The sequence below is a fragment of the Tachyglossus aculeatus genome, chromosome 2 (assembly GCF_015852505.1).
Source record: "Tachyglossus aculeatus isolate mTacAcu1 chromosome 2, mTacAcu1.pri, whole genome shotgun sequence".
Lineage (NCBI taxonomy): Eukaryota > Metazoa > Chordata > Mammalia > Monotremata > Tachyglossidae > Tachyglossus > Tachyglossus aculeatus.
This window is the reverse complement of record NC_052067.1, coordinates 71,804,779-71,816,812: the sequence shown is the minus strand read 5'-3', so window position 1 is coordinate 71,816,812 and position 12,034 is coordinate 71,804,779. Positions and strand designations below refer to the sequence as shown.

At 42.6% G+C, this 12,034-nt stretch overlaps 1 protein-coding gene across 1 annotated transcript in view; it reads left to right on the top strand.

The window, feature by feature from the left end:
- The window catches only part of GRM1 (glutamate metabotropic receptor 1), a 348,169-nt gene that overhangs the window by 254,925 nt on the left and 81,210 nt on the right, over positions 1-12,034 (top strand). Inside the window, exon 3 of the mRNA XM_038762331.1 lies at positions 8,217-8,452. Coding sequence (XP_038618259.1) covers positions 8,217-8,452 — 236 coding nt within the window. The remainder of the gene's footprint in view (positions 1-8,216; positions 8,453-12,034) is intronic.

Below are 12,034 nucleotides of genomic sequence, written 5' to 3'. Positions count from 1 at the left end.
ACTTTGGATGTCTTGCAATCAGTGGTATTTATTGCGTGCTTACTGTGTGAAGAGCATTGTCTTAAGCACTTAGGAGAGTGGTACTTCCCAAGTGCTTAGCACAGTGTTCTGCACACAGTAAGTGCTCAATAAATACGATTGAATGAATGAATGGTACACAACAGAGTTTGTAAACATATTCCTTGCAAACAAAAACCTTATAATCCATAGAAGGAGACAGCTAACACTATAAGTAAATAAATTACAGGTATGTACATAAGTGTTGCCAGGCTAAGGGTGGGGTAAATACCTAGTGGCCAGAGGTTACAGATCCAATTGCATAGATGATGCATAAGGGAGAGGGAGTTAGGGAAAGCGGGCATAATTGGGGAAGGCCTCTGGGAAGAGCTGTGACCTTAATAAGGATTTAAAGGTGGGAAGAGTGGTGGTCTGGCATATATGAAGGGGAAGGAGTTCCAGGCCAATGGGAGGACATGGGAAAGGGGTCGCTGGTGAGATAAAGATGTGTGCAAATTTACAGTGTGCAAATTGGTGCTACAGGAGCAAAGTGTGTGGGCTAGGCTACAAAGGAGATCAGTGAGGTAAGGTAGGAGGGGGCAAGCTGATTGAGTTTCTTTAAAGCCAATAGTAAGGAGTTTCTGTTTGATGCAGAGGTGGATGGACAACCACTGGAGGTAGATTGGACTTTTCTTAGAAAAATGATCCATGCATTAGAGTGAAGTATGGGATGGAGTAGGGAGAGACAAGAAGGTCAGCCAGGAGACTGATGCAGTAGTCAAGTTAGGATAGGATAAGTGCTTGGATCAGTATAATAGCAGATTGGATGGAGAGGAAAGGGCATATTTTAGCGACCGATGTTGTGAACGCAGAATTGGCAGGATTTGGTGTCATCCAACATGTGGGTTGTATCAGAGAGATAATCTGAGGGTACTGCCAAGATTATGGGCTTGTGAGATAGGGAGAATAGTAGTATTATCTACAGTGCTAGGAAAGGATTGGGAAGGACAGGGTTTGAGTGAGAGAATAAGAAGTTTTGTGCTGATATGTTTAGTTTGAGGTGTTGGTGAGACAGTCAGGTAGATATGTCCTCAAGCAGGTGGAAATGGAAAACTGCAGAGAAGGAGAGAGCTTAAGGCTAGAGTGGTAAAGAATCATCTGCATGAATACAGTACTTGAAGCCATGAGAGTGAAAGAGTGCTCCAAGGGAATGGGTGTAGATGGAGAAAATAAAAGGTCCCAGAACTGAGCTTTGTGGGATCCTCACTGTCAGAGGATGGGACAAAGCGTAGGAGCCAGTAAAAGAGAGTGAGAAAGAGCAGTCAGAAAGATAGGAGGAGAACCAGGAAAGGATAGTGTTAGTGAAGCTGAGGTTAGATAACGTTTCAAGGAGGAGGGGGTGGTCCACGGTGTCAAAGGAAGCTGAGCCATCTAGTTGGATTAAGATGGAGTAGAGGCTATCGGGTTTGGTGAGAAAGTCATTGGTGACCTTACAGAGGGCTGTTTCTGTGGAGTGAAGAGGGTGGAAACCAGATTGGAGGGGGTCAAGGAGAGAATTAGAGAAAGGAAAGTGGAAAAAGTGCCTGGCACATAGTAAGCGCTTAAAAAATACCATTAAAGAAAATAATCCCTGCACTTTAGGGGTTTAGAAATTATTTTCAATTTTAAGAAGTACAGCTTCACCAACCCTTAAATATTCCTGTTAGTTTTTTTCTTGGTAAGAGACCACAAGAGTATCCCCCTCTTGCTACAAAGATGGGATTTTTGCAGTTTGAATTTTCCAGACATTTGTTTTCACATGCTGTAAATAATCCAGTAAAATGTGCACTATAAAATGGTAAATTAATGACTTCTAAGTAAGAAACACTGGTACTGTTGCCTGAACGTACCCCCTACTTAGGATCTAACTATGGAACTATGGCTTTTTTTGTGACTTTGAGCGAAACTTAACCAGTTAGAGGCTAGTAATGTAAATCTGGTATCTCCTAAACATGGGGTAGAATACAAGGGTGACAAGTCAAGGCCTGAGTTAAGAGGGGCAAAAGAAGAATGTGGCCATGGATCACTGACCAAAAAAAGGGCATGTACTATTCATTCAATCATATTTATTGAGCACTTACTGTGTGCAAAGCACTGTACTAATCAATCAATTGTATTTATTGAGTGCTTACTGTGTGCAGAGCACTGTACTAAGCACTTGGGAAGTAGAAGTTGGGAACATATAGAGACAGTCCCTACCCAACAGTGGGCTCACAGTCTAGAAGGGGGGGACAGACAACAAAACAAAACATATTAACAAAATAAAATAAATAGAATAAATATGTACAAGTAAAATAAATGTACTACCAGGGGAGAAGTTTTTTCTATATTTTATATTACTATGAAAGAAGCCCAGAGAGAGGAAAGAAGAGAGACAGGGCCACACGAGCCAAAAAAAAAATCTAGAAAGAGAAGTCATAATGGCTTTTTGATAGGTTTCTGTAAGATAGACAAGACACATCTTGATGTTACCAAGGTAGAAGCACTGTGGCTGAGTGGAAGACACACAGGACTTGGAGTCAGGAGGACTAGGTTCTAATTCCAGCTCTGCCATTTGCCTGCTAGGTGGCCCTGGGCAAATCACTTAATTTATCTGTGCCTCAGTTTCCTCATCTGTAAAATGGGGATGAAATACCTGCTCTCCTCCCTTTCAGACTGTGATCCCCAGGAACTTCACCGACAGTGTGCCTGAACAAGTGGCATTACTTTAGCACCTTAGTGCTTTAGTACAGTGCTTGGCACATAGTAAAAACTTAATGCCATTATCATTAGTTATGTTGTTAGTAGTAGTAGTAATAGTGATATTATAATCTCTTGCATCTTGTGGGTAGAAGGGGCTCGTTCCTCCTACCCTCTCGCTGGAACCGTGGCAGCCCACTGTGGGGGCAGCTGGTGCCATGGGAGGCTGACTGGGGGAAGCAAAAAGAGGAGGGGAGCTTTGGCCGCACCCCCATCCTATTCACTCATTCATTCAATCATATTTATTGAGTGCTTACTGTCTGCAGAGAATTATACTAAGTGATTGGGAGAATACAACAATAAGCAAACACTTTCCTGCCCACAGCGAGCTTCCTATGCTGTTTGGAACCCCACGGACCCACCTGTGCCCTTGTCCAGGGCCTGCAACTGCTAGGCAAAGGGCATCAGTCTTCTAGACTGTGAGCCCACTGTTGGGTAGGGACTGTCTCTATATGTTGCCAACTTGTACTTCCCAAGCACTTAGTACAGTGTTCTGCACACAGTAAGCGCTCAATAAATACGATTGATTGATTGATTGATCATCCCAATGAATGAAATCACTATAGTGATGTTACAGGTCTACCCTCTCACTACTTTTCTCCACTTTTTAACTCTCCATATGTTATTCATCAGTCAGTCATATTTACTGAGTGCTTACTGTGTTCAGAGAACTGTACTAAGTGCTTGTTATTTGTCATTATATGCTATTTATGTTATATATGTTATTTTTGTGTTATGTTATTAAGTGCTTATGCTATTGAATGTGTTTTTTTCCACATTCTCAGCCCTGTTGTTGGGTCTGGGGGTTAGGAAACCTGGGTTCTGGTCAAAGCTCTACAAATAGGGCAGTGCCTGCTGCACCATCCTACCTCGGACGTTCCACAAGGTGGTCAGGCCACTGTGGAATCCTGAAAAAGAGCTGGATTGAATATCCTGGGCAGCAGTGAGCACAGAGGCAGCCAAGACAGTCACCTGCTGGGTTATGATGCTACAGCATCTTGCTGGCATTAATAAGTTACGATCACTTGGGTTGATAAATGGGTCCTGTGTGTAAGAAATCTCTGCACTTCACAGTGTGCTGCATCCTTGCCCACTTATTTGCTTGTTGCACAATGTGACCTAGCAGAAACATGACTGACAGAAATGATAATAATGATGGTATTTATTAAGCGCTTACTATGTGCAAAGCACTGTTCTAAGCGCTGGGGGGATACAAGGTAATCAGGTTGTCCCACAGGGGGCTCACAGTCTTAATCCCCATTTTACAGATGAGGTAACTGAGGCACAGAGAAGTTAAGTGACTTTCCCAAAGTCACACAGCTGACAATTGGCAGAGCCGGGATTTGAACCCCTGACCTCTGACTCCAAAGCCCGAGTTTGAGTGGTACATCAAACACAAATTACTCTCATTATAATCACTTTGTAGAAGTAATTGGGCACCTCCTGGGGAAAATACACTTTACTAAGAACTAGGGGAGAGCTGATACATGAGACACTATTTCTTGTTCAGCTTTCTCATCTCTAGTAGACTGGAAGTTCCTGAAGAACAGGGTTCATTTCAAATTTAGGTCTATATGGGCAATGTCTCCTCAATGAGGACTTGTAATACTAATAATAGTATTTGCTAAATGCATACTATGGGATAAGCACTGTCCTAAGTGCTAGGGTAGATACAAGGCAATTAAGTTGTCTCACATAGGGCTCACAGTCTTAATCTCCATTTTACAGCTGAGGTAACTGAGCCACAGGGAAGTTAAGTGGCTTGCCCAAGATCACACAACAGACAAATGGCAGAGCCAGGATTAGAACCCACATCCTCTGACTCCTAAGCCAATGCTGTTTCCACTATGCCATGGTGCTTCTCTAGGTAGTTGTAGGTAGTTGCACACTCCCAAGCATTTAATAGAGTGTGTTCTGCGTATGGTAGGAGTTCAAAAAATACTATTGGTTGATTGAAGATTGTAGAGGGGAAGGTCACAGAGGAAGTTTTAGAGGGTCAGGAATGACTGGAGTGAGATAGGATGAAAAGCTTCAGTAAGAGATGGACTTTTGAGCTGGAGTTTTCAGTCACGGAAAAAGCCAAAAGTGAGCTGGAGGCTGGAAAAGACACTTCAAGCTGAAGACGTTTATGGGAAGGGACAAGGGACAGTGGCAGAAGGAGAGGAGGGTTCTTGTGTTATGGAATGCAAGCCATATTTTGCTGTCCATAACTGAAGAATAAAAAGAATCAAAGGTTCATTCTGTTCCTAAACAACATACTGCTGCATTTCAAACCACAGATTTAAACTTGAACTCATATTTCTCCAACAGATGGTTCAGCAGAAGTCACTGGAGACAGTGATTGTGCTACCACCCACTGGCAGCCATCAACACTGACATGGAAGTATCTATTCCCTTGCAGCATTAGTCTTCACCCCCAGAAGATGTGAGATGATAAACATCAAGTCCTTGAGAAAGTCATCACAGAGCATAGTAGTCTTGGGCCAACCATACATGGCACCTCAACTTCTTGAGCAATCGGTCTACCACCTAAGAGCTGTGTTCCATATCAAAACGAAAGGCGCAACCACCCACACAAGGCCTGAAATGAAGCCAGGTCCCCAGTGTTGATACAGTGCCCATCACCACCCTGCTTTCCAGGGTGGGATGTGTGAGGAGAATGGATGAAAGCATCCCAAGCAGCTGCTGGAAGAGGGTACATGCAAGTAGGGAGAACAACGCAAATGATTTAAAGACATAGGGATGTATGTCTAGTACAATGTGTTAGCACCTGCAGATTGTTAGGAGACAACTGCGGCAGGTGGGCCAGCAGGGCATGTGGCAATGCTAAGTTGCTCTCCTTGAGTAGAAGATCAGATGGCTAGAGGGGACATAATTTTTACATGCTTACAAGGTGAAATGAAGTGTGAGTTGTGCTTAGCTCTTTTCAGTCACACCGACTCTAATGCATAGGATCGCACCATCAGTAGAGAATTCTGCAAATATGCTATGCTTGACTGCTTTGCTGTCTTTGCCTTGAAGAGGAATATTGGAATAAGCAACTTCATCACAGTTTCTAAAAGGTCAAATTTTAATGAGATATGCAAAGGACCAGGCTGTTGAGATTGTTATTGTTTAGTCCATGCATTGAAGTTTTTGTACTTACTATTCAGTGAGTGGCATTTTGCATTAATAGTAATCACAATGGAATTTGAATGCATGGTACTGCTTAGATGAATATAAAATAAGCAAATTCAGATATCAGAGTCCCTGCCCTCAAGAGGTTCACAGTTTATGAGAGGCAGCGAGAGGAGGAACAGATATTTAGAGAAGAGAATAAAATATAGCCCAGGCAAAAACCACTGAACCACTTACAATTCAAAAATCAGAAGCTAGGGGAGTAGAAAGGCATGTTAATAAAGATAAAGTCCTTGGAGGGTACAGTCCTGATATCCTTCTCCATTCAGTCAGAGGCACCCACTGGGAGCTCAATAAATGATCTTACTACTACTAACTACTATTTGCCTTGCTATATGCATGCACATAGTCATTTCTTCCATTATCACATTGTTTTCTATCCAGGTAGATGCACAATGCTTGAAGACTCTTCCCTAATTCCACGACAATATTCTATCCAAAATATATAGTGAAAATGCATGATCTGACTGACATATATGAAAAAGTTTAGTACTTTAAACAGTCAAGGAATTAGCCCCATCTAAGTGGTGTAGCATCCTTCATTCATTTATTCCCCCCCACCCAGCCCCTTATGTGGATAATTTCTTTCAGGAATTATTAATATCAAATATTCTACTTTGATTTATCTCAGTTCCTAACATCAAGCCAGGAAACAACTGTTTATTTAACGAGTTATTTTGTCTTGGGCATTTTGTCAAATTTAACATGTGCTAAGGGTTAAAACCACTGGTTCCCCTTCCACTTGCCTTTTTCCTTTTTGATGTAATGAAGTTTTGTTTTTTTTAATGGAATTTGTTAAGTGCCTACTATTTTCCAAGCACTGTACTAACTGGGGTAGAAATGAGGATGGACACGTCCATGCCCCACCCGCATGGGGGTCACAGTCTTAATCCCCTTTTTGCAGATGAGGTAACTGAGGCACAGAGAACTTAAGTGACTTGCCAAAGTTCACACAGCAGACAACTGGCAGAGCCTGGATTAGAACCCAGTTCCTCTGATTCCCAGGCCCATGCTTTTTCCACCAGGCTATGCTGCTACCTGCAAGTTATTATGCAAAGACTGTTCACTAGTGTGCCTCCACCTACATGTTAATTCAAACCAATAGCTGCAGCCTGCAAGAGTCCATCAAGGAGGATGGGAATGAGTGATGCTCTGTAGTTGAACTGCACTATTAATTTAGATGACTATCAATTTATTTAAGTGACTGGAGACCACATTTAACCCCACTGCTCTCAGGAAAGAGGCAGCTTCTGCAGGGGTCAATCACATGCTTTTCTGCAATTCCTTCAGGCTGTTTGAAGCCATTAGAAGAAGTGATGATTCAAGCAAAGACTAGAGAAGTGATCTTCCCGACTAGTGTGTCCCCTGTGAAGCTGCTGGAATAATCTATTCCTCCTGGAATATGGTCAAATCAACCAAAATTAAGTTAGACATGGTTCACATAGGCTCTTGAATAAAAGCTGAATGGTCATATTGATTTTTCAGGGGCCCGGTGAACTCCATACTACATTCGAACCTGAGAGTGAGCCCTAGGAAAAAAAGCGAAAAAAATGTCTAAACCACAGTGACCTAATTAAAATGACCTTGCTTTACCCAGAAAGGATACTGTGTCTGTTTTTCATTTTTGAAACAAAATTATCTCCATGGGGTGGAGATTTACCTTAACACTGTCATTTTGGATCAGCACTGAAAACAGCAAAGAGGAAGCATTCATTTGTAAGAAAGGCAGGCCTTTTCCAGATTCCCAGGAGCAAAAGCAGCATGTGGCTTTTTCTAAGTTGATTCAATTTTCTCCCCCACCACGACACATGTCTCAGCTTAGTTTGCTTGGAATTAGTCTCTTAGCTTCAATAGTTGGGCTTGCTGGGATCACAGACTTGTAAACTTAGAGCTCAGAGTTTGATTTGCTCCTGGTCTGGGCATTCACGGACAGTGGAATGAGCAAACCACATTTTCTGTTCCCACTCAGGAGCCTCTTTAGCTCACTGGAACATCCACTATCCAGTTTAAAGGAAGTTCTTTTCTCCCACTGTCAAGGGTGATTGACCAGTGTTCCTGTTCCTCATTGAGTCTTGTTAATGGAGTTCATTTACCCTCTACCTATTAACCTGTCATTCTGAGCTGTTTTCAGAAAAAAATTTAGATCTGGTTTGAAAATGACTTGGGCTACTTGGGCCAGGCTGAATTTTGTCTAGAGATTAAATTTACTGTTGCCACCTGATAGCCTTCTGTATGTGAGAACTTCTCTCCCTTCTCCTTTTCAGTGATGGCTGGGCAGACAGAGACGAAGTCATTGAAGGTTATGAGATGGAGGCCAATGGGGGCATCACCATCAAGCTTCAGTCTCCAGAGGTCTTGTCTTTTGATGACTACTTCCTGAAGCTAAGGCTGGATACCAACACTCGTAATCCATGGTTTCCCGAGTTCTGGCAGCATCGGTTCCAGTGCCGCCTTCCTGGGCACCCCTTGGAAAATCCCAACTTTAAAAAGATCTGTACAGGTAATTCATTCTCCTGGTCTTTTTTTCTCCATGAATTATGTCGTTTGACTTGTTTAAAGAGGCTTGGGCCCCATAGAAAGTGCTGAAAAGTGAGCGACAAATGCTCAGTTGTTCAATTTATGGAATGGACAGGCAAGGGAATGATCAGATTATTTGCTCTGGAATAATCATAATAACGTTATGTGATGAGCACTGTTCCAAGGTAACCAACAATCCTTTCCAACAATTTATAGAATTAGGGCTACCACCCAACAAGTTCCGAGGCAAATGTTCTGAAGTGGCAAGGGGGACTATACCAACGCCCCAGCTGTCTTTGCCCTGGAAGTTCTTTCCCCGTTAACAGGAATATACCTGCTCACTTGAGGCTACTCCTTGTGCTCTCATGTGTATCTCTGATACGGGTTTCAGAGCTTGGGGCAGCAATCTCATTCAATTGTAGGCTTTATTTTTTAATGAAGATATTCTTAGAGGCAGAGGCACAAGTGAATTGTTACCTTTTCCACTAACTCTCACCTATTTACAAAAGGAAAGGAATGTATTCACAAAAATCTAAAGAGACTCTCCATCAACACAAACACTAACCAAGGTACAGCTGGTCCTGTGACTGCTCGAGGTTCCTCACAGCAGTGTATTCTGGAACTGCCAGTGCACATTTACATAGAATGAGTGAATCACTCTGCTTTCCACTGATAGCCACTAATTAATTGGGTTCAGCAGCTCTGTGCTGCCATATATTCTCTGGCCCAAAGCTCCAGCTCCAGTTCTGGGCACTCTAATACTGGCCTCCAGTTGAGTATTTGCCTGGGAGGCTAGGGAGAAAGGGAGGGGATAGCAGACCTTCAGTTGGTGGCTATAGTTTCATAAATCAACCAATCAGTGGTACTTTTGAGGGGTGTGTGTGTGTGTGTGTGTGTGTGTGTGTGTGTGTGTGTGTGTGCATTCATGCACACATGTTTTATTGGGAACTCATTTGCTCCCACAGCTTCAAGTACCACCTCTCTGTGGATGATTCATAAATCTACCTTTCTCCTTTTCTACTGTCTCATATTTCCTCCTGCCTACAGGGCATTTCTACTTTGTGTCTCCCTGACACCTCTACCTTTATAGGTCCAAAACAGAACTCCACATCTTTCCACCCAAACCCTGTCCTTCCCCTTTCTTTCCAATCACTTTCAACACCACCACTACATTCCCTATGTCACAAGCCCATAACTTTGGCACTACCCTCACCTCATCTCTTTGATTCAACCCACATATTCAATATGTCACCAAAGCCTGCCAGTTCTACTTTCACAACATCGCTAAAATCCACCCTTTCCTCTCCATCCAAACTGTTACTACACTGATCCAAGCCCATATCCCACCTTGACTACTGCATTAAGCTCCTTGTTGACCTTCTGCCCTTGCCCCAGTCTCTCCTTACTCCAATCAGTTGCATTTGTTGTGTACTTCCTGTGTGCACAGCATTGTACTAAGCACTTGGGAGAGTACAATTTAATAGAGTTGGTAGACCCTGGATCTCTGCCCACAATTAATTTACAGTCTAGAGAGGGAGACAGATATTAAGATCTCCCTCTCTAGACAGATACTAAGATAAATTACATATATGCACATAAGGGCTGTGGGGTTGAGGGTTGGGTGAATAAAGGGTACAAATCCAAGTACAAGAAATCACTTCATACTCCATACTTCTTACCCTATACTTCACTTTGCTTCCTGAATCATTTTTCTTAAAAATCATTTAGTTCCTGTTTCCCCATGAAACCTCCAGTGGTTGCCCACCCACCTCTTCATCAAACAGAAACTCCTTAGCAACTATAAAGCACTCAATCAGCTCTCCCCCTCCTACCTTATCTCACTCATTTCCTTCTACAATCCAGCCCACATGTTTTACTCTTCTGACACCAACGTATTCAGTATACCATGATCTTATCTTTCTGGATGCTGGCCTCTTGCTCACATCTTTCCTGTGACCTGGAACTCCCTCCCCACTTCATATCTGACAGACCACCACACTCCCTAACTTCAAAGCTTTATTAAAATCACATCTCCTCTGAAGGGCCTTCCACTCATCTTCCCTACTCCCTCTCCCTTCTGCACTTGGATCTGTACCCTTTAAGCATTTTATATTCACCCCTCTCTCAGCCCCACAGCTCTTATGTACATATCTGCAATTTATTTTAATCTCTGTCTCTCCCTCTAGACTGTGGGCAGGAAACATGTCTTCTAACTCTGATGTACTCTCCCAAGTGTTTAGTACAGTGTTCTGCACATAGTAAATGCTCAACAAGTATCCCTGATTAATTGATTCCAATCCACAAGGAATGCACTGCTTTCCAGCCAGAGGAGCAGAATTGAGCAGCAGATCAAGAACGACTTTAGGTTAGTTAACTAAGGTCCCAGGAATTTGCAGAGAACTAGGCTGGATGCAATGAGACCAAATTCTGGTCCTGACTGTGTCAATAACTTTGTCCCTCTTGGCTAAATCATTTCCCATTCTTTCCCTCAATCCTTTTATCTGTAAAATGATTCTATTCTTTTCCCCTTTGATTATTTTAGGATGTTGTGACAATTACTGAACTGACATTTGTGAAAACATTCAACCTCTGTAAAGGAAAACTACCAAGTAAATTCAAATTACCATTACTCACCATGCCCCTCCTCAGTCTTTTGAATCTTAGGCCAAGCACATAATCAATCAGTCCATCACAGTAAACACTCAATAAATAAAATCGATTGATTGAGCCCATATTAACTGTGGTAGTAAGCACTTGGGAGAGCAAGCACTCATTCCTTGCCATCTAGGAACTTACAATCAATCAATAAATAATAATAACTGTTGTATTTATTAAGTACTTAATATGTACCAAGCAATGGTGTAGATGAAAGATAACCAGGTCCCACATGGAACTCCCAGTCTAAGTAGGAGGGTACACAGATATTGAATCCCCATTTTGCAGATGAAGGAACTGAGGCACAGAGAAGTTAAGTGACTTGCTCAAGGTCATATGAAAAAGAAGTGGTGGAGCCGGCATTAGAACTCCCTCTAGACTGTAAGCTCGTTGTGAGCAGGAATATGTGTGTTTACTATTGTATTGTACTCTCCCACACACTTAGCATGGCTCAGTGGAAAGAGCATGGGCTTTGGAGTCAGAGGTCATGGGTTCAAGTCCCTGCTCTGCCACTTGTCAGCTGTGTGACTTTGGGCAAGTCACTTAACTTCTCTGGGCCTCAGTTCCCTCATCTGGAAAATGGGGATGAAGACTGTGAGCCCCCCGTGGGACAACCTGATCATCTTGTAACCTCCCCAGTGCTTAGAACAGTGCTTTGCACATAGTAAGCACGTACTAAATACCATCATTATTATTATTAGTAGTAGTACAGTGCTCTGCACACAATAAGCACTGAATAAATACAATTGAATGAATGCATGAATGAACCCAGGTGCTCTGACTTCGAGGCCCATGCATTTTCCACCACACCATGCTACTTCCCTTTGGATTTATTGACTACCTACTGTATGGGGAATACAACAGTGTTAATAGAGTTAGAAACACTCACTGTCTTCAAGGACCTTACAAT